The following is a 21692-nucleotide window of genomic DNA, read 5'->3' as shown; positions in this document are numbered from 1 at the left end:
TTCGTTCACCTCGCTGCTAAGGAAGGAGGCGGCGGGTGCACAAAGGATGGTTGGGGGTAGCTGCCACATCCCTGTCAGCATCAGGGCAAAGAGGGATAGAGGCAGAAAAAGTCTGTGCCCTGTCCTTAAGCGATGAAGACACCGCTTTCCAAACATGTGGTTTGCAGTCTCAGACTCTGCCTGGAACCCTCCAGAGCATGAATATTTCAACTGCAGCCTCCTCTGGATCCATAATCACCCAAAACTTCCCTGGGAGCTTTTTTTTTTAGTTCAAACAAAGAAGCTGTGCAAGCATAATTAATTTCCCCGTCTCTAGGTGGGAAGTTTTGCTAAAATGGCTGTCAGGAAATCAAAATTTACAGCACCTGAAGTTTTGCTAACTCGCTGTTTCACATCGCGGTACCAGGGGAGATGCAGATTTTCTTGTTTCTCATGAGAGCTTGAATCTCCACCTGGACGAGACTGAGAAATTTCGGCAGCCTTTTGCAATGCTGGCCCAATTTCCTAAGGAAATTTCATGGGCTTTTCCTCACCCTGCCAGATTTTTCAACACCTTTCAGGAAGTCACAGCTGAGCAGTTTTGGTCAGGATAGTTTTGCGTTTCAGGGAGAATATTTGGACTGTTAGGTCTTCTTGGCAAACAGTTGTTGGATACTCCCAGGATGGGTGTTTGTGCTCCGCAGTGGTGCATTGTCCCAGGCAGCAAGGTGTTCCCAGAATGGGATATAATGTGAAAACTCAGTGAGAAGACACCCATCAATTCTCTTGTGAAAACACATCTGTTTGGGCTTAGATAAAAGGTTCCAAACTGATGCTGTCTTAGGCTTGGAGGCTTTTTTTTACTGATGGTTGGGTATGTAGTGGTTGTTTTTTTTTGTTTTTTGGTTTGGTGGGGTTTTTTTTGTTTGTTTGGGTTTTTTTTTTTTCCCTTTTTTTTTGGTTGGTTTTGTTTGTCCCTTTTTGAGGGCAGGTGAGGGGACGAAGGGGTGGATGGGATGAAGGGAGATATTTTTTAGTTGAAAATTCTCAAATCTGAAGTTTTGAGAACGGGAGCATGTAGGTGCCATACCTGCTCTGGGGAGATGATAAAAAGCAATTATGCATTTTGACGTAATGCCCTATTCTGGCGTTTTTACAGAGAAATGGTTTGCTCAGTTTAAAGAAGGAGCCAAATAAATCTGAAAGAAGATCAGTGTTGAAGGGTCACAAGTGGAACGTTTCAACACAGGGTAAACAGGCAGGTGGGCTGTGATTGTACCAGGTGTGTGAGAGAAGAGCAAACATTTGCCTCCTTTTGGGCTTGGCAGTGGTGAAGGTGAAGGAAGGGATGGCTAGAATGCAGCTAATGCAGAAGAAGGAAAAAGGAAGATGGCAGAGGGTGCAGGAGCAGAAAGAAGAGGGAGTATTTTTCTATTTTTATGAAAGGACTGTATGGTACCCAGCAGTGTCCATTCTGACTTTGTCAGCAGCCACAGGAGCCATCCATCTCATGGTATAGGTCTACCCCACACAGAGGCACCAAGGAGCTGTGGGGTGAGGATGGGGCTTAGCCCAAGAGGGTTTCGCTTGCTTGATTGAACTTCTGGGCTTGTAAGAATTCATCTTCAAGCTAAAGGAAGATAAAACAGCAAATCATTATAAAAAAATGCATATTTAAAAAGTTTTTATACACTGAGAGCAAAAAAGTGCGGGGCACAGGAATGGTGGTGATGGTGGTGGTGGCGTCGTGTTTGGGATAGTGACCTCCCACTGTAGCTGTCTCCTCCAAAGGCAGCTCTTTGGGATCTGCTGTTAGAGATGGGAGCTCTCTCTTCATCCCCTGCTCCACACACCCGGCACTGATGTTTCCCAGGTGTTTCTGACTTGCACGGTTTGAAACTGAGTCACCTTTGATTTCTCCTGACATTTCCCAGAATTTTTTTAACTGCAATATTGTATTTATCCCAAATGTGGGTATCTGGGGAAATTGTGCTTTTCAGCTAAAGGCAATAAAGGGAAAAAGTGAAACAAAATTAATCTTTCCCCATCAACCCCCCCCCCGCAAAAACCAAAAAAAAAGCCAATCAAAAAAGCCCCACCAAAAACCCCCAACCTTTTTGAAAGTCATGGGGGCAGGGGTTTTCAAATTCCTCACCAAAAGACATTCAAAAAGCAGCTCTTTCATTTTTTTCTTTCAAACCCAACCTTTTCATGCTAAAAACATCAAACCGCTCTAATCCCTGGCTTCTGCTTTCTTATGTGAAGAAGATGATTTGTGATAGAAGCCAGTCCCGCAACCAGAGCAAGGAGCCACGCTGCAGCAGATGCTGGCTTGCCTCGAGGTGTTAATCCACAGGCGGATCGTGGGGATGAACCAGCCCTGCTGGCACCGGCCACGGCTCGGGAAGGGCTCACACGTGGCTGGCGAGTGGTGGGGTTTTGTGGCAGGGGGTCTCAATCCAGCCAAAAGCCACAACCATCAGGACATCCTTGCTTTCTCCAGGGTGGTGAGAGCACTTGTCCCCTGCAGACCCTGGGGTAGTTTGGGTGCAGTTCTGCTACAGAAGGGGCTGGAGGCAGAAGGCTCCACAGAGCAGCACTAACCTGGGTGTGCTTGATGCCATCCACATTCCCTCTGGACACCTCCAGGGCCCCTGACTCTGGCAGCGGTGAGCCCCTGTAAGATGTCCTGATCCATGGGGAAAAAACAACCGACCTGGCCAACACACAGGATTATGGTGCTGATTTCCCCATTCCAGGAGCATTGCAACACTAATCCTGTAATTCAGTGCAAAGTGGTGCAAAACACGATCGCTTTAATGTCTCGGCTCTTGCCTGAGATTTCATGGGGTTGCTCTTCTGGCACCACAGGAAAGAAAATGCTGGAGGAAACCTTTTCCAGACCCCTATCCTCTTGTTCCTCACTCAGAAAGACATGTGCAAAAATGTATTATAAATATGGCTTTCATTCCGCACTGAGCCCCTTCCGAGTGAGGAGCTGGCAGCCAGGGGTCATGTGGTGAGTGGGTGATGGGACAGACGTTATTTATAACAGGTGTCAGGCGATACTTTGTCATCGATATCTTACCCAGCAGTGGCAGCAGCAGCAGTAGTGAGGGGTCTCTCCATATTCAAATCTCTGTTTTCCAGCAGTGGGTTTGGTAACAGCATGCACGGAACCGGATGTCCTTGTTGCACATGGAAATTTCACTCATTTATTTCAGCTGACTGGCAAGACCCAGTTCTCTTTGTACCACTCTGCATCCCAAATCATGCTAATCACTCATCTCTGTGCCACTTAATGCCCATGACCAGGGCTACATCCAAGGACAGGATTTTTCCTGCACAGATCTTTGCGCACACTCATGGCTGCATCACACTCTGTCCAGGCTCTGGAGGTCCCCACGGCCTCTCCTTGCCCACACATTGTTGTATGCATGCAGATGCTCACCACCATCACCAGAACTCTTCCCAGGCAAATGGGTAATCGACTGAAAAGCCACAGCCAGGTCCTGTGCTTATTATCTCCATCTTTGTTTTTCACATGCACCTCCCACTATCTACACAGGAAGAAGTTTTGGCAAATGTAATAAAGACAAGGTGAAGTTTTACATTAAATATTCTCTCCTGCTATGAGTCCTGAGGAATTTTAATCAGTCCAGGAGTACCAGCAGAATTCCTTTGCCTGCAATCTTTTCATGATCTTGCTTTCCCCTCTTGTTCCTCGTGGGGAGCATTTGCTGAGAAGATGATTAAATTGGGCTGGTAAAAAGCTCGTCGGCTCCATAGCTTCCATCTTTTCCTGCTTCTTTGCAAGAACATTTGTACTTTTTTCTGGCCTGCGGCATGCAAGGTCAGCTGCTTTCTTTGCAGTTTTCTTGTACGTTTCCTCACCATTGTTGTGGGGTTTTTTCCCCCTCCAGAGAATCTCTTTTGTGCAAAGGCGAGAGACAAGGCTCCTAGCTCAGCCTGCTGTGTTGTTGTTCGCCTGAAGTCCAGCAGGAATTCAAGGAATGGTTCCCCACGTCTCCTATTCACCTTGCTCCTGCCAGTGGCAAGGGGTCGGGCAGGGGGCGGATATTTTGGGGAAGCAGTGAGCAAGGAGTGCAGACTCAGGGGCTGATGTGAGCTCAGGGATTTTGGAGGGCTGAAACTCATCTGCTGTTGCCTGCCAGTAGTTCAGTGTAGGAATTTGGGCATTTTCCTTTGAACAAATGATTCACCAGTAATCATTTAATCTGCTCTCCCAATGTTTGAATAATCTGTGAGTAATTTAGTCAGATGTTTGCCACAGAGTATCAAAGAAATGGTTTGGAAAGACACTGGCTCAGACTCTCACCTCGTATATGCTCAGCTTTGGGGTAAACCAGGCCAGTGCTGTCCTCTGAGCTTTGGCCTCAGGTGTCCAAGAGATTTACAACTGGCCAGGACCAGCCTCAAACTGGCCAGTTCAGGATCTGACCATGGCTCAGCTGTACTGTATTTTTGCCATGCAGCTGTGAAGCATCTGCTCTCCTGCTTGGGGTACCACTGCTGCTGGAGGCTGGGGGTGGCGTGCAAAGCGCCAGAGTGGCATTTTTGGTGACAAGTGTCCTGGCTGGATATCAGTGTACAGGCTTGTGATGAGCCCCTTGCTTTCTCTGAGTGGTTCCCTCTGGGGTGCTGTGGATGGGGGAAGCAGCCCAGGGTGATGGACTGATGATGGCTCATAGGCTAATGGAGAATTATTTCCCCAGGTTCAGCTCTCTTCCTGGACCTATTTAAGCTCCGGTATCTTTCCATTCCTGTCCCCACAAAACCACCGGCTCTCCTGACACACTTCCCAATGACATCAGAGAGCTGCTGCTTCTCACAGAGCTTTGACTCCTTCTTTTTCAGCTCTGATCCTGGCTGACAGCAGGGAGGGGTGGAGAGGGAGAATGAGGGGTTGGAATTTTTTTTCCTTTTCTTCCATTTTGTGACTACTTCAATCCAATCCTGACTTTTTGGGCAGGAGGGTCACTCCCCAGCTCTGCTGCATCCTGTTGAAAAGCCTTGGAGACATCTGCTTTTGACCTTTAGTTTTCCCTCCTCAGTTTTTTTTTTTTTTTTTTTTCTGTCTCCTTTTTTTTTTTTTTCCTAGGACCTGCTATCTCAGATTCCCCCGGAGTCCCAACACACTGATTATTCTTCATGGATTAAACTACTAACAATAATAATTTATTGTGCACTTTCATCTGAGACAAAACATCATTATTTCCATCCAATTAATAGTGTCTTTTAGCAGCATCAGTGAAAAACTAGAAAAAACCTGGCTCCCACCCAGCCCCCTTCCTCTGCCTGTGTGATATTGTCTGCACAACTGCAAACAGAGGTGGTAGCTTTGATTTGATCAACACTTATCTAGTTAAAACAAAAGAGAACTACTTTTGTAGGCTTGCCCAAATATTAGGTTTTTGGGTTTTTCTTTAACAGGAAGATCAGGAAGAAAGCTCTGTTGTTTTGTTACTACTGTTGTTTTCTTCAGACCAGGAGAAGTCCTGGGATGCCAGGGAAAGTGGGAACCTGCCAATGGGAGTATTTCTCCCAAGTCTCTCTGCAGAGTTTTCTTGCATGTGTTGTTTCCTGAGTCACGGGGATTTGAGCTGGGAACGCTCAGATATCTGGAAGCTGGAACAGCTCCTATTGCCGACCTGAATGCTGATGTCCAGGGAACAGCACCCCTGCTATAATCACTAGGCTGGAGATAAGGGCAAAGGATGTGCATAATGGGATTCAGGGCTCTGCAGGGCTCCCCAAAATCGCCTGTGGGCACTGCTCCCTATCCCTTGCTGGCAGCTAGCCCCTGGCAGGGAGCAGGCTGTTTCTTCATGGGCATTTGTCTTTTCCAGGCTGGGAAGACAGAGGTATTTTTCTACACACTGGCAGCCAAGTGGGGGATGTGGCTGGGAAAGGCTATTTCCCCTAGGCCTCCTACTCCATGGCATCCCCAGCCAGTGCCACCAGGGTGCCAGTCAGCCTTTCCCCAAATCCTACCCACAAGGTGTTTGCCTTTGCATGGGCAGTTGGCAGGAGGCAGGGGTGGATGCCCTGCAAGGGTGCCCTCCCCTCGGCCTCCTGCCCACCCTGCCCTTCCTTGCCCCGAGGCCACTTGGCTGTCCTTGCTCACCCTCCCCATTGGCTCCTGCTTGCTTGGCCTCACTGCTGCTTTAATTTTAGCAATTCCTTGGAAAGAGTCATTTTCCATAACTCAGCTCTCAGCGGAGCCCTCTGCCTGCCAGCTCTGCCTTCTCACACGTGTTGCTGGCGTGCCCCAGCAGCACACGCCTGCACCTGCCCGGCCAGGCCTGCCTGTCCCAGCCTTTTGCACACCAAATCATCACACCCGGCTCCCGTCCCCACCTGGCACATTTCAGCCTGGCACTCCCAATCCTGTTGTGCCGTGGCTGGAGTGGGCAACCTGGCCCAGCTGTATGGCCGCCCCTGGGGCTTCCCCCTCATCAGGAGTAACTGGGCACAGCACAGGGGGACATCTGTCCTTTTTGCCCTGCAGACCCCACCCATACATGTGACAGCTCTCTGTCCTTATCTGTGATAGGAAATGCAGAGTTCCCACATGCTGCAGGGGACCCCACAGGCTGGGGTTATGATGGATGGGCAGGGTGGGCTTGTTCAGCTCCCACCAGGAGGTTTTATTGAAGTGGGGAAGGTGGGTGCAGGTGTGGCTGCAGCAGCTGTGCGAGAGGGAGCCCAGCCCACATGTGTGGTGGGTGTTTGGTTGTGCAGTGTGTGTGAGAGGGGTGAGAGGCTTTCATGACAGTGTGCTTCTTCCTGTGGACACTGCTGGGCACTCCAGGAGGGTGTTGGTGTGAGGCAGCGACACACTCTCGAGTGGGGCGTGTGCGAGGATGTGCACGGAGATGGAAGCGTGGCTCCTTCTCTTGGGTCTGCATCTCGTGGTGGAGGGAAGGGACAGTGCATGTGGAGGGTGCATTGTGCACGACTGTGTGTGTGTGTGTGTGTGTGTGTGTGTGTGTGCACAGGGCACGCGTGAGGTGACCACGACCCTGCTGCTTCCACGCTGGGGAGGTGGGGTGACTTGCAGGGACTGCTGCTGGTGATGGTGTGTGCGCAGGGCGCCGTCCCCACGGTGCTTCCACGAGTGTGCATTAGCTCGGGGGTCGGTGGGGCGCGCGTGTGTGCGCGTTGCCTCCCTCCGGCTCAGCATCCGTGGGGAGGGAGGAGGCGGCTGCGGCGGCGTGTCCGCAGGGGCGTGGACCAGTGTGTGGCTGTGGGGGGTGCGTGTGTGGGTTGTGCGTGCGTGTGTTTGTGTTTGTGAGCCTGTGTGTGTGTGTGCGTGTGTGTGTGTTTGCGGGCGGGTGCGCGCGGCGCGGCGGGGCCGGGAGCGCGTCCCCGGCGCTGTGCCGGGGGGTGCGGGCTGAGCTCATCGCTGGCTCCCCGGCGCTCCTTACCAGTGGCTTCTGCGGTCACATGGGTTATGTGCTGGAGTTTAAAAGAGCTTATAGCCCCCGAGCCGGTGCAGAAGCAGCCGGTGGTTGCATGGGGTAGCACCGGGAGCGGCGGCAAGGAAGGCGCCGTGAGTACCGGGCGGCCGGGGCCGGAGGGCGGCACGGGATGTACCCCCACCCACGGGACGGGGGAGGCGGCGTGCGGGCACGGGGGTCAGCGGAGGCGAGCCACGGGGCCCGCCGCCGACGGAGGCGGAAAGGAAGGCGGGGGGGAACGCTTTCTTCCCCCGCATTCGCTCCCGGTCTTGTGCTCCCTCCCGCCCCGCAGCCGCGCACCTTTCCAGCGCCCGCGTGTGTCCGCGCCCCGACGTGGGCCGCGCGTCCACCCCGCCGTGAGGAACAAATTTGGGAAGCTTACTTTCCTGCGCCGCCGTGCGCGTGTTCCCGGCGGGGAGAGATGGGGGGCAAGGGGCCGGAGCGTCCCCGCACCCTCCGAGACAGCGGGTCCGCATCGGGGCGCGGCGGTGGGACCCCCGACCCCTGCCCGGCGGGACCTCCGTCTCCTGCCCGGCCGGGAGGGCATCGCGGCCGGCTCCAGGTTGAGGGCTGGGAGGGATGAGTTCTCCCTGCGGCAGTGCACGGGGCTGGAGCGGCTGGGACTGCGGGGCGGCTCTTTGTAAACCGGAGCCCGTGGATTTCCTGGGCGGGAGAGCAGGCTTCTTCTCCGTCTCTCCAAAGGCGCGACCTGCCTTCTTCTCTGCTGTGGCAGTGCAGATTTTATTTTTTCTTTTTTTCATTTTTTTAAAATTTTTTTTTCCGAAGTGTGATTTTATAAGAAAAGTGTCTGCATGGTGCTTCTGGGGAACTGCTCTCCCTGGGCTAGGCAGACAGTTCATCCCGAGCGTGAGTACAAGGGCTGCTTTCCAGAATTGCATAATACACACCGATCCCTATGCTGCTCAAAACTCCCTGACATTTCCACATCTTGGTGACTTCCCCCACTGCAATCCTGAAAACGAGTTGTGACTCCAGTCAGCTCGTGAGCCAATTTGTGGTGTCTTCACTGAGGACAGAACCAGGTCTGCATGTTCCAGCTTCTCTGGCTTCTCTGGCAGTTGTTTCTTTAACCACTAAACTTTTTTTGGTATAACGATCGGCACTTCTTTACTCTCTTACGTTCCCCAACCCATGCTCATGAACACATGTGCAGGGTCTGTTCAGAGCACAGGTTACAGAAAGGAGATTGCCTGCAAAGCTGTTCAATTTCTTTTCCCCATCCCTTTGTGTTTTAATTTGTGGGATGGTTGAGGAGGTCCTTTCCTCGGACTTTTGCTCAGGAACTTGCTGACATCTCCTTGGATTTAGTGAATTTCACTGACTGTGCCCACTCTCAGCACACCACGTTTTGTACTTGTGTGAGGGACAGGACCTGCACATGCTGCTGCCAGTCCCACTGGCTGTGTGTTCAGGCAGTGAGGCACTGACATTGGCTGCTTTCTGCAAAATGTGCAAATATGTGGGAGCAGCCATTCTTGCTCCCAGATCCCTGCCTTGCCCCTCTGTGAGGAGTTAGAGCTTTGCTGTGATGTCCCGAGATGTGCAAGGGATGCTCCTGTCTGGGCAGGCAGCATGCTGAGACCAGGTCCTGGGACCAGAGCTCTCTGGGGCTCACTGCACCAAGAAGACTTTCCCAAGACAGGCTGAGCTTTAGAAATGAGAGCCTCGTGCCTGGCAGTCTTCCTTGCGACAGCTCCTCAAGATAAGTTTATCCGAGCCTCTTGTCAGAGCAAGCCAAGCCATGATCTAATGATTGTACACTATCTTTGGTCTGAATTATCCCAAGAGGACCCCATTGTGCCAGGACTCTGCATCCCCTTTCCCCTGAAAAGTGTTCAGCAGCTTCTGGACTTGGGAAAAGCCCTGATACCTCTCAGAGCCACAAAGCTTGTGATGCACACACACATTCAAATAGCTGTGTGACCAAGGCTTAGCTTTTGGAGACGTGACTGACTCTCTGAAGCTGGCAGCAGGAGTTTTGTGGGTGCAAGCCCCAGCTCCTGGCCACTCTCATTTAATTCCCTGCAAGCTGGAGACACGCATCCTGCTCCAGCTCAGTCTGGGGCTGGGTGTGCGCCTGGGGAGCCTGTCTCTCAGCTCTGTCGTTTATTATTGCTGCCGCTGCCATTATGCCTGACAAATGAGAGTTGCTGAGTAATGTGCTGTTTGTGTGTAAATATCTGAGTGCTCGCAGCTGAGCTCACTCCTGCCACTTTGCAGGAAGCCATCTCAGCACCTTTCCCCTGTGAAGACCCGGGAGTGCAAAAGCTTCCTTCTGCGGGGACCTTCCCACCGCTACCGCCAGCTCTAGCCTCCACTCTCCACTGCTCCCCTGCAAGCGTGAAGCCTCCATCCTCTCCAGCTATCGTGGCAGCCCTTCTGCTTTCCTGAATGTGAGTCAGGGGTGGGAAAGGGCTCTGTGTGTGTGTGTGTGTGTCTGTGTGTGTGTGTGTCTGTGTCTCTGGGTGTGTGTGTGTGAGTACACAGTTGCTCCCTAGAGTCTGTGTCCAAGGCAGAGTGAGTTTTGGGCACTTTGAGTGTTTTGATGGAGACAATCATGCATAACTAGGAAAGGAGTTTTTGGGTTGGTTTGGGTTTTTTTCCCCTGCCTACTCAGCCCTGCATTCCCCCTCATTTCATCCCAGTGCTGATGAAGATGCTAAATTGCTCCTTCCCATATTGTTTTCATCCCATTTGCAGATTAGCATCCAACTGCTTCTTGCAGTCAGTACTTGCTCAGCCCAGCTAGGCTGATCGCAGCTTTTTTAGTCTCCCCTTGTAAATCAATCCCTTCTGCCTCGTGATAATTTTTGTCGCTCATTTTTCTGAAATCCCTCCAATTTGTCCATTTTGTGTCGGTGACGTATGCCTGGCCCTAAACATGATGTATACCAGGCATGGCAGCGTGAGGGAAGGACACCTCCTCCCCTCCCACCCCGCTGGGGCTTGTGATGCTTTGTCAGCACTGAACTGAGTTACTTCCCCATTATTCTAAGCTATAGTCCCTGCTCGGTGTTGCAGAAGAAAGCAGCATACTCAGGTCAGTGCCCTGGGGAGAATTCCTCCAAATTTTGGTGATGGGTTACTGAGGTTTGGTTGCATGCTGGTAGCAGATGCTGGAAGGGGCCGGTGGTCTAGGTGTATTCCTGGGGTGCCTCTTCCCACAAAAACTAAGAGCTGAACAGGAGGGATGAGGAAAATAAGAGAGGGTAAGCTGGGCAGATGGGGAAACTGAGGCATGTGCATGCACATTTCCTGTGCACCTTTCCAGCACACGGCTCTTGTTTAGGTGCTCTGTGTGTGGGGTGTGGTTGCACTCGTTAGTGTTGCAGCTGGCACGGGCATTTTCCAAGGAGATGCTGGATCTTTGGCCAGAGCAGGCTGGCACACGGGGATGCTGGGTTCTGGGCTGATTTTGTTCATTGCTTCTCGTGCTCATAGCCAGAGCCTGATGCCACAGGTGCTCTCAGGGGGAAGAAACAGGGTAACAAAGTGCCTTGCATTCGTGCACTTTGAAGTTTTATCATGCCAAACCCTGAGCTCCCAGGACTGAGCATTCCCATTCCCTGGAAGGGCCGTGCCCTTCCAGGATCTGTCTATTTTTAGGAGGAGTTGTATTCTGGACAGTGTCCACTGCAGATGCTCTCTGCCTCCTCCTCTTGGCCCTCCTCCAGGGACACCGTTTGGGCTATCTGCTGGAGGGGCCGATCTTGCCGGTGCTCCTCCAGAGCAGAGTGGAGCGGAGGTGGCACCGTGCTGGGCATGGGGATGCCTGGTGGGCTGTAGCTACCCCGGGGTGCTGGGGAGGGACAGCGAGCTCATGCTGTCCCTTGCATGAACTGCTGGGAATGGCGTTTCGCTGTGCTCTAGGTGCCAGCAGGACACGGTGGCTTGTGCACGGTGTGGACGAGCAAGGGCGCTGCCTGGGCCAGGTGGTACCCGGCGCTCGCCGGTGCTCGGTGCCGGTCCGTTCGCCAGGATGACACTAGGGGGCACGAGATCTGCTGGAATTCCTTTGTTGGGGATGGGAAAGGAGGCTGCAAAGCTGCTCTTGACCCTTCAAGCCCCGTGCATCGTTCCCCTGCACGTTTTGTAGGAATTACGAGTGTCAAACCCCACGAGCTGTCCCGGTAACTCATCCTGCCGCCAGGGCAGGAGGTGGCTCTCCGGAGGCTGCTCCGCTGGCTCTGTCCGTCACTGGCCGTGGAAGCGGCAGGATAGGGATGGAAGCGGTCAGCCGGAAACATCCCCGAAGCAAGGAGGTGGATGCAGCCGGAGTGCCAGGGAACCTCCGGGGAATCTGGGAAATCCAGGAAAACACCTTAGCATGGTTTTAATGCCTCTCTAGAGGCGTTGTCCAGAGCAGGGATTAAGTTAGATTCAGGGCTGGCTTTCAAGATGCAGCGTGTTATGGTTTCATTTTCTGCTGGTTGTTAAATTCATGCATGATGTCTCCTCAGGGTCATGTTTTCCCAAAGCAGCAGAAACTTTAGAGAGTCTGATTTAATGAATGGTTCTGATCGATCTGAAACATGGAGAGTGTGTGTGTGTGTGTGTGCATATTATATATGTGTCCATCTACATATCTGGGTGGGGTGCAAAGAATATGTTTTTGAAGGTATGTTTATGCATTTCTGCATTCATCCAGCTGTAATATTGTCCTGAGTCCTTAAAATCTATTATTCCAGCTGTGAATGCGTGTATATATATATTAAAGCGCTGCATACTGGAGTCGTTCTCTCTTGTTATAACAAACCTCACAGAAAGCAAATAAAGAGACATTGTTCTCATAGCAGGCTTTTAAGGGCTCAATATTTATCTTCTATGAATTTTGATAGTTTTTGTTCAGCATGTTTGCAGTTGTGGTGGTGGTGGGGGGTTTGCCTATCTACTTCAAATTTTGTGCAGTTGGGAAACTGAAAACATTTGGATCATTTCAGCTTATTCATTAGGTAATGAAAACAGAAGTCAAGCTTCTGGATTGAAATGTTGGCACTTGATATCATTCTGGCATATTAATTTCTCAATGGTTAGGTTTTTTTCTAATGCCTTCTGTTGCCAGATACCAGGCTCCTTTGCTGGAGCCGTGCTTCTCTCCCGAGCCCCCGGGCAATATTTTTAGTAGGACACTGATGCATCGCAAACACTCCTGTACTCCGAGAAAAGGCTTTGCTGGCTGTTGTTGGAAGTAGCGCCAGGATGGGTAGAAAGGAGAGATCAGAGGAGGACGGTGCTGCCGCTGCGTCAGAACGTTTGCTTTGTGCCTGTGATGGAGGTTTTGTGTCGGGTCGCGCAGGTGCGTGCCTGTGCGGATGTGAGGGCAATTCCCCAGCTGGCTTCTGAGACAGGACTGAGGAGCAGGGGTTTATTTATTTTGAAATGCCTTGTGAATTGGAAGGAGGTCCGGGAAGAAGTGCCGAGTCAACTTTCGAGTCAATTAGGGATGTGCCTGGAGGTGTGAAGTGTTTTGAAGAGGACAGGGTGATTTGTCTGAAAGTGTTACCTAATTAGAGGGTATAGTCAGGGCTCTAATTGGCCATGACACCCAAAAGATGTTATCAAAGCCCTCTTGAGGCATGGCTGGTCCGGTGCCGTGCCTGCGAGCTGTCTGGTCAGTGTGGCCGTGCACGGGCAGAGCTGCCGCCCTCCGGCTCAGAGGCAGCCCAGATGCTTGAAGAGGCTCTTTTCCTTTCAGGTGACTTGTGATACCCTCCAGGGCTGCTGCCAACCTTGAGTGATGTTCATAGAGTCACAGAATGAAAGGAAAGCCTGCAGCAGTTGGAAGAATTAATACTGGTGCCCACTATGTGGGAAATCTCCTCTCTTTTCCCTGAGGGGGATCACTTTCTGCTGCTCTCTGCCTGGGGGGAGGCTGGAGGAGGAGGGCTGTGAGGATTTGCATTAAGTGATGCTGTACTAACAGCTGGTGGAGGAATCGTGACCCCTTTCTTTAGCATTGCCTGACAGAGGGGACATGGGATCAACTGAAATGTGGCTTGCCCAGACCTGGTTGTATTTAAATACTATGCAACACACCCTGTGAGGGGGAACTGGTGCAGGAAGCAGTACAAGTGCTGGGTAAGAGGGCTTCTGGGAAGGCTTTTCCCTGATATTGGAAGGAGCTTGCAGCCTGCACCTCCGCCGGACCACACCTGGGTGGTGGGTGGCTGTTTCCCTTTTGAGAGTGGGGGCTGGGGGTTGCTCCCTCTGAGGGTGCTCTCACTGCCTGCTGTTCATCTATCAAAACCATTGTTCAGTCAGCCCTGCGAGGAGAGGAGAGTGGGAGTTTCCCGTTCCCAGCAGTGGTGCCAAGAGCCAGTAGGAGCCACCTGAAGCCCGAGAGTTGTTGGGTGGATGAGTGTGGAGAGCAGGGCCATTGCCATTCTCAGCAGCAGCGAGAAGAAGAATGCTCTCCTCTCTAAGGGCTGAGGTCCCCGTGGCTGTCAGAGCCCTCTGAATTGCCAGGAGAGAGCAGTGGGCAGCTCAGACCTCCTTGGCAGGAAGGAGCTACTGTTACTCCCATTTCAATGGGAAATGAAACGGATCCTGGGGCAAGGATGTTCCCTGTGTGTTTCATCAGTGCTGCGAGAAGCCTGGCTCTGCAAAGGGTCTCTCTTTGCTTGTGTAGGTGGGGTCGCAGCCCCCCAAATGCAAACATACAGCCAGGCACGCTCCCGTGCTTACAATTACCGGGGGATGCGCCTGCTTTTAATTATGTGGGTGTTAAGCCAGTGAATTCATTTTGTTCACAAAGTTGCAGCCTGGTATTTTCCTACTGCTCCTGGTCTCTGGTGGCATTCCCAGACTCTGGAGCACATGTGCAAATAACTAGGGGACCGGGTCTAGTAACTTGAAGGACCGTGCCTCACAGGGCTGCCCCAGGCAGCTCTCCCTGTGCTATTTTCATGCTGTCCCAGTGCTGCAGGGGCCAGGCTGGATTTTAGGGTGCTGTGTTATAGGTGGGGGATGGGGAGCTGCTCCCTGTGCCGTGGTGTCACAAGCTGATGAGCACAGAAGGAGGGACCTGCACTGCTGCCCTCCTGCCTGGGGAAGCAGCCTGGGTTGGGTATCTTGGCACCAGGCACGAGATTTGGGTGTGAATTCAAACACTGTGGTGTATAATAAAACAATGTTATCTCTGCTTTTGCTCTAGGTACACTCTGCACCACAGTCCTTTTGTCTAGGGCCTAAAAATGCTGGTGATAATGAGGATACATCCTTTCTTGTGGTTAAAGTGTGGTTCTCAGATGCAAAGGGGAGGCAGCCTGTGCTAGACTTCACCACCAATGTGTAATTTACCCTCCTCTGTGCTACTGAACTGAGGGCTTGAAAAATAAATACGTTAAAAGGAGAGAAAGACAACAAAAGGCTGCTGGTGCTCTGAAATTCGATCAAAAAAAGCTCTGTCCAGTCCTCTGGGCTTCTCACTTAACGAAGAGCTCTAGAAATAACAGTGTTACAGTAAAGTGCACCCACAGATAACTGTGGGTTTGGGGATAGGACTGCTTTGTTCTTGAGGAGCCAGGTTGAAGTTCATTTTGGGTGTTTCTACTCCCCCCAGAGTGGGGGGGTTGCTGTCACTCCATGAATCCAAAGCCATTCAAAGCTGCCTGGGACCTCTCCGCTTTGAAATCCTTGTCTAGCCTGTTGTGTCTCCCCAGCATGCCAGACACACATATGGGTGGGAGGCTGCTGGATTTGGGAGCCCAGCTGGTGGGGGTGGGAGAAGTCGCACCGAGCTGCCGCCGCTCTTTCTCGCGGCTCGGTTCAGAGCGGTTTCCTCTCGCCCCATGTCCCGGCCATGTGCGGGGCGGCCGATTGCCCACACGTGTTGCACAGACACATTTCCTCGCTGCCTCTCGGTGCCTGCCCACCTATTTGCAGCTGGGGGAGCTGAAGCTGCTCTCTCTTGTGATTCGTAAGAAAAGTCTCTCTCTGGATGGAGTTGTCTGTGCTTTTATTGACCTGGTTACGGGAACGACAGAGGCTTTTCCGTCTCCTGCACGCGTGATTTCTGTAAGGGCTCTGGAGCAGGGGCCGGCTCTTGCTGCTGGTGTGTTTCCAGTTCTCCTAACGTGATTAGTTTGACAGGCCCATTGGGTATGCTGGTGAACCTAGTTTTTATTTTGTGCATGAAAGTAAGTGCTATGACAGGGCACAGAGCGCCAGCTAATGCTGACATCTGTGCAGGAGGGACAGATGTCAGTATTTTTGGACAGTATTTTTGGCTGTGCCTCAGACGTGCTGTGCCACCTGGCAGAAGCCCCTTGCCCTTTTGATGGGGCATTTCTGTAATGTCCCAACTTCCTGACCATTTTGGAGACTCCTCCCTTGTATCTGCAGTTGCAGTTGTTTTGCCAGAAGGTGCAGTTTGAGCTCATTGAAACCTGAGTGCTGAGGACATTCTAGGCATGCACCTGACGACTCTCCGTGAAGGTGTCCATCCTTCAGAAGTCCAACAAGCTGTCCCATTCAGTCATCAGTCATTCCCATTGGCACGCTTGCCTGCTGGGCTCCAGTTTTGTGCGTGTTGCCATCTTCCAGTAATGCTGAGGCACACCATGTTTTGGGGGCTTGTTTAGATGGGAGGAGGACTAGAACTGGGATCATCGATCATCCCTACCCTGCAAGCTGCTTTTTGCTGTACAGACACATCTGCTCTCTCCCAGCCCTCTTTGATCTGGATCAGCAGTTCCAGCTTCACCCTAGCTTGTTCAACTGCAAAGCAAGGATGAAGAGGAATTTTGCCAGCAGCCGTGGTGGATCCTCAGCTTTAGGGGAATGCAGCATTCGTGCTTCCTAGTTCTGGTAAATCTGTACCTCTGGTTAGGCCTGAAGTGGTGGTGTTTTTTCCCAAGCAGGGCTGCCTTATGCACAGGGGAGAGCCATTTTTGTGCAAATGGACCTGGTATCTCCCCAGTTCCTTCCAGAAGAAGGAAAGAGATGATGGCATGACTTACAAAAGAGCCAGTGGCAAAAGATTTGTGTTGATGATTTTGACTTTGCCTCCCCCGAGGAACTGATCTGGCCTGTCTTTGGGTGAAGGACCCAAACTAGAGGTTTTATTAATGCACATCTGCATTTAGGCTGGGGGGTTCCCCAAGGCTGTTTGCTGTGGTACACTACCAGGGTCACCCTTTAAGGGGTTGGAGGCAAGCATCATTCCCTTCAAAGAGGGGAAGCTGAAACCTGGAGTAGCTTTGGGATTTCCTTGAGGTCCCAGGGCAGAGCTGGTGGCAGAAAACCAGATTTTTTGAGTTGCTAACAGCTCCTGCCAGCTGTGGGACACATTAGTAAACACTTGAGTAGATCAAAGTAGGGCATCCGGCTCTTTGTGCAGCACTGTGCTTATCTGTCTATCTGTCTGTCTGTCTGTAGTGCTTCTGGCAGGCAAACCTAAGATGACATTTAAAGGCTTTGCTTTTTTTCTCTCTTGTCAGTTTCAGATCAAATTTGCTGAGTTGTCAAGCTGAAGATTCTTTTCTCCTAAGTGCTGGCCCAGCAACAGCTCACTCTGCTGCATCCCTGCCTTGCAGGAGTCCAGCTGGGTTCCTCCTGCCTCCCATCACTGGCATTAACATGTGGGGGCTGGAGCAACAGCTTTGCTGGTAGACTGGAGAAAAGAAACAGATTTTAGCTTCCTTCTTCTCCCTGTTGATCAGGCCATTCTAGGCTCAGTTAGCAGCAGCTGTTCGAAAACAGCAGACAGAGCCAGGTTTGCACTGAAAAAGATGTGCTGGGGTGGAGAGGCTTACAAGCAAACCCTTCCTCCTCCCTAAGTCTGACCTAGGTCTCAGAGGCAGACACAAGTGCCGTGAGCTGGTGGGCTCTCAACAGAGTCCCAGCAGGCTGGGTGTCTGTCTTGAGACAGCCAGGATGAGTGGCACTAATCAGCCTCTCACCCCGCTGGGTTTCAGCAAGGAAGGCGAGCAGTGTCCTTGTGTGTGGTGAGGAAATTGCTCCCGTGTCCCTGGAGGCTGTCACTCCAACACTTTGCCGTGCTCTGCTGGTGGGGAGCAGCACCAGAGGATGCCTCTGTTGCTGCTGTCTGCCTTGGGGACAAGCACAGACATGTCTCCAGCTGGAAGTCAGCTTGGGGAGTGGAGAAACCTCCCCAGAACATGCATTTGCGAGCTCTGGTGTGTGGCAGTCCCTCCCAGGCAGTCACAACCTCCTGCCACTGTGTGAGCGGGAAGCTTCAGTGCCTGCTTCCTGCCATGAGGAGAGGATGGTGCTTACCCCGCTCTGGAATAGGGAACCAGGAGAACTGCAGGTGCTGGAGCTGGAGCCAGAGCCATCCCTTGGCCCCAGCACCAGCAGCTGGCTCCAGCTTTAGTCCTTGGAGAATTTTGAGGGCTTTGTGCAATGTGGTTTCAACTCCATCCCTTCCTCTTGTGCAGGGCTCCTCCCTGAGCAGGCACAGTGACAAAGTCAATCCTGAGACTGCTGTAGTTCTCTGGATTTTGCCAGCCTATCACCTTCCACTTTATATTCACCAGACCCTGCACAGTGCCTGTTGGGAGCTGTCTCAGCTGTCCCTGAGCAGCATCTTTCAGCAAGGTTGGCAGTTCAAGAGGATCCCCCATAACTCAGTGGGGTGCGGCCAGTTTAGCCCAGCCAGTGGCCCTCTGGCAGCCCCAGCTGTGCCTGTGGGGGATACCCAGCAGCTGCTAGACAGCAGAGACACAAACTGACCTGCACCTTGGCTTTTCAGGGCAGAGTCAGGCTATGTGGATGCAGTGAGGCTGTGTGACACAAGCACTTACAGCATCAGCTTCAGTGACCAGAAAAGCCAGAGGTTGCTCTAGTTACCCAGACTAGGAGATGGAGGGATTTATTTATTGTTCTGACTCCTTTCCAGAAGTAGCTCAGATGCCTCAGCAACAGGCAGCTCTCTAAAACTGAGACAAAAAGCAAAGGATCTTTCCTTTTGCTGTGTCTTGGAGAGTTAACCCTTTTAGCCATAGCATGTTCAGAAGGTGTGACCAGGCTCCATGGGACTCAGGATCATCTCTCTGGAGACACCTTTGGGCATGGCCATGCCCACAGAGCAGTAGTGCTGAACCCTTACATCTGCAGTTTTGGGATCTGCCCTGGGTAGAGACTCTGTCTCAGTACTGCTCAGTTTGAAAGCCCTGCCCGATCACTGTCTCCCCAACAATTGCTGCTGTGAACATTAATTTTTCACAGATTTTTGCTTCCCTTTGAATATCTCTGCTATGGATCATTTTCTTTGCATGTGTTAGCTGGTATCTTCACAAAGCTGAAGCTTGTGCTATTTCCTGCCTGTCTTTCTATGCTTTCTATTGCTCCCTTTTCTGTCATGCCTAAAACCACCCTGGGCTTTTTTTCTGCTCACTTCAGAAGAAACTGCCCCTCTTCTTGTGAAAGGTCATAAGATGGGAAGAAAGGGCCATTTAAAATATGAGGAATCCTGTCCACCCACATCGTGCTTAGCATGTCCCCCACTGGAGAAAAGTGTCTCAAGACTCCTGGGGTGGGAGGACTAGCCAGGTGTCCTGTGGATAAGGAGAGCCTTCCAGGGCAGGAGCAGGCTGCTGAGGCTGCCAGCAGTTTGTGAGGGCTGCAAGGTGAAGCTCTTGCCTGCAGCAGTGATGGGGGGGATCTGGGAGTTCCTGTTCCAGGAGGACTGAAGAACCACACAGGATGGGTGCTGAGGAGGAGAAAGCAAGGTCAGGCTGGATGGGTAAGGGGGGTGTCTTCTGTCTGGTGTTGTAGCTGGGGTTCCATGTAGGGAAGCAGAGTGCGTAAAAATTAGTCACTTTGTCCTTTAGCAGTGTTTTTCCACCATTCTCTGTAGATTCCCAAGTGGAAACAAATTTTAGGCTTGAAGCCACCCCAATGCATTTCGTTTGTCTATCTGTGGGTGCTGTTCAAGCTGAGTCTGTGTGGGGAGTATGTGGTAACTTCTTTTTTAATGTCTCCTTCAGTTCTATGCTCCTTAATTGATATTTGTAGTCTTTTATCTCTTCCAGCTGCTGCACTTGTCTCTCCTGAAGGAGAGTGATGCTGCAAAGAGTGGGACAGGTTTGCTGCAGATCCTCAGGCCCTGAGCTGGGGACAGAGCATCCCCATTGTTGGCTCCTCTTACTTTACCCTAGTCCTCATGCTGCGCTGTGGCATTTTTAGAAGCCATGAGCAGTCCTCTTTGCAGGGGGAGACTGACACAAGGTTCCAAGAGGATGGAGTAGAAATAGAAAGGTTGCTTTACCTGTCTGGAACAATGAACCCCTTTGTGCACTTCTTTTTTTTTTTTTTTTAGAACTTTCCTTCCTTGTACCCTGCCTCAAAGAAGCAGGAAAATACTGCTTTTCCCAAAGCCAGGTACCAGGGGACCACCGCCTCATGCTATAAGCTCAGGAGTCAGACAGCAGCTTAAACACTAAATATATCTGCCTCTGCAGCTCTTGACTTTTACAAAAATAAATCTTAAGGAGGTAACTTTTTGCTGTGCAGTTCTCAGAGCTGGCTCTGCTGTGGTTTCCACTGAGATAGCATTTGGCTAACACAGCCAACCAGGAGTGGAACAGGCCTGGAGCTGTATAGAAAGTGATTAAGATAAGGCAGGGTTATGATTTGCCTGTCTGATCCTGAAGCTTTGTGCATTATTTAGTGTGTGTAGCAGGAGGTCAGTAGCCTCCTGATAATTTTCATTAGATTAGTCAGGCAGGATAATCACCTGCTCAGGAAAAAACCAACTCGACACTGTCTGTTCAATAGTTGGGGTTTAACTGAAAATAAATAGTCTTGTAATTATAAGGACATTGTCAAGGTCAAGAGGCTCAAAGATTCGCTTTCTTTTTTCCTCTGGTATGTTTACAGAGATCCTGCAATTCTTTGTGAGATTTTTTTTTCCTCCCTTAAATTCAAACCGAGATCTTCAGGGCTCTTAAAAGAAATTCAACACTTCCACAGCAGTGGACGTGAGTGGTGTTGCAATAGCCAAGTGGTACTTGTACCCTGCTGCAGCTGAGTGACCCCATGCTAATGAGCAGGGCACTTGCAAGCGAGCTGGGAGTGTTTGCAGCCAGTCCAAGCAGAGCTAAACCGGAGTAGGAATGCTCCCCCCTCCTCCTCTGGGCTAACTGCGGGATGGATCCAGCCCAGAAGAATGGGTCCTGCCAAGCAGGCAGAGGATATCCCCTCCCTGGAAGCAGTCAGCCCAGCACGAGTGCCACCCTGTTGAAATGAGGGTGTGCATTATCTCCCGTGGGTGACTCTGCTGCTGTAATTAGCTGAGGTTTTCAGAAAGCCCAGGAAAGAAGAGGTGGGAATGAAGCTGATGCCATAATCAGTACCAATGGGTTCTGCAAAGGGTGCTTTGCTAAAGAAACTGATAGGTTATTAAAGCTGGGATTGCTGCTTGTGCAGTGCCAAAATGCCTGCCCTTTTTCCCCCTAGAAGGGGATGTCTTTGCTGTTTATCTTCCTCATACAACAATAAAGCCCAGAGGGACCTTTGTAATCTTCTTAATCTGTCCAGCTGCAGGACTGGTTCTTGCTGGATGAGACCTAGGAATGGCTTGCAAGTGCTCAAGGTAGATTCAAAGCTGATGGTACTAGCCCAAGGTGATGGAGAGCTTGCTGTGTCCATGCTGTGTCCATGCTGATGCTGTGGCTCCTTGGCAGTATGCTGCTGAAGCAGGTCGCCTTGTGTGAGAAGTGTGGGAAGCTCTCAGCTCTCTGTCCTGAGCTCAGCTTCGAGCCAAGAGAGCTGCAGGGAGCCTTCAAACATGGTAACCTATATGGCAGAAGAGGCAGGGTTTGCATGCTTGTGCTGGCTGTGCATGCCTCTGCCATGGAAAAACAGAGCTAAGTTGTGGCCACATGAGCTAGTTAGTGCCCTGAGTCCTTGCTGCTTTTGTTTTGTTTTGTTCCCAGCCTAATTGCTCATAAGTGGGGATTCCTGTCATCAGAGCTGGTGGGTCTTGTGCTCAGCCCATCTTCACTAAAAATCTGCTGCTCTGGCTCTCTGTCACAGGCTTTGACAGATGCCCAGGGGAAAGCGAGGGCATGGCTTGGCCTGATATGCCAAGTGACTGATGGTGTGGTCTGATGACTGATGCCACACGTCTGCAGCAGGCACGCGGGTGCTCCCTTGCTCTTCCTCCGCGGGAGATGGGAGGAGAGGGGGCTGCCTTGACAGCTTGCTTTGAAAGCAAAATTACTCCAGGGCTGGATTTCTTCT

At 51.5% G+C, this 21692-nt stretch overlaps 1 protein-coding gene across 4 annotated transcripts in view; it reads left to right on the top strand.

Annotated features, from left to right (window-relative positions):
* The first annotated feature begins 7322 nt into the window (after positions 1 to 7322).
* The window catches only part of CNTFR (ciliary neurotrophic factor receptor), a 201613-nt gene continuing 187243 nt past the window's right edge, over positions 7323 to 21692 (top strand). For 2 of the 4 annotated variants that reach the window (XM_059874115.1, XM_059874116.1), the window contains exons 1-2: positions 7403 to 7555; positions 9705 to 9877. Coding sequence is in view for 1 of the 4 variants with exons in the window: in XM_059874113.1 (XP_059730096.1) it covers positions 7457 to 7555 (99 nt within the window). In the remaining 3 variants the exon portion in view is untranslated. Of the gene's footprint in view, positions 7556 to 9704; positions 9878 to 21692 lie in introns of all 4 variants that reach the window. The other 2 variants (XM_059874114.1, XM_059874113.1) reach the window with 2 other exon arrangements.

This window comes from Haemorhous mexicanus, chromosome Z (assembly GCF_027477595.1).
Source record: "Haemorhous mexicanus isolate bHaeMex1 chromosome Z, bHaeMex1.pri, whole genome shotgun sequence".
Classification (NCBI taxonomy): domain Eukaryota; kingdom Metazoa; phylum Chordata; class Aves; order Passeriformes; family Fringillidae; genus Haemorhous; species Haemorhous mexicanus.
The sequence above is the reverse complement of the archived record's forward strand: the minus strand, read 5'-3'. Positions and strand labels throughout refer to the sequence as shown.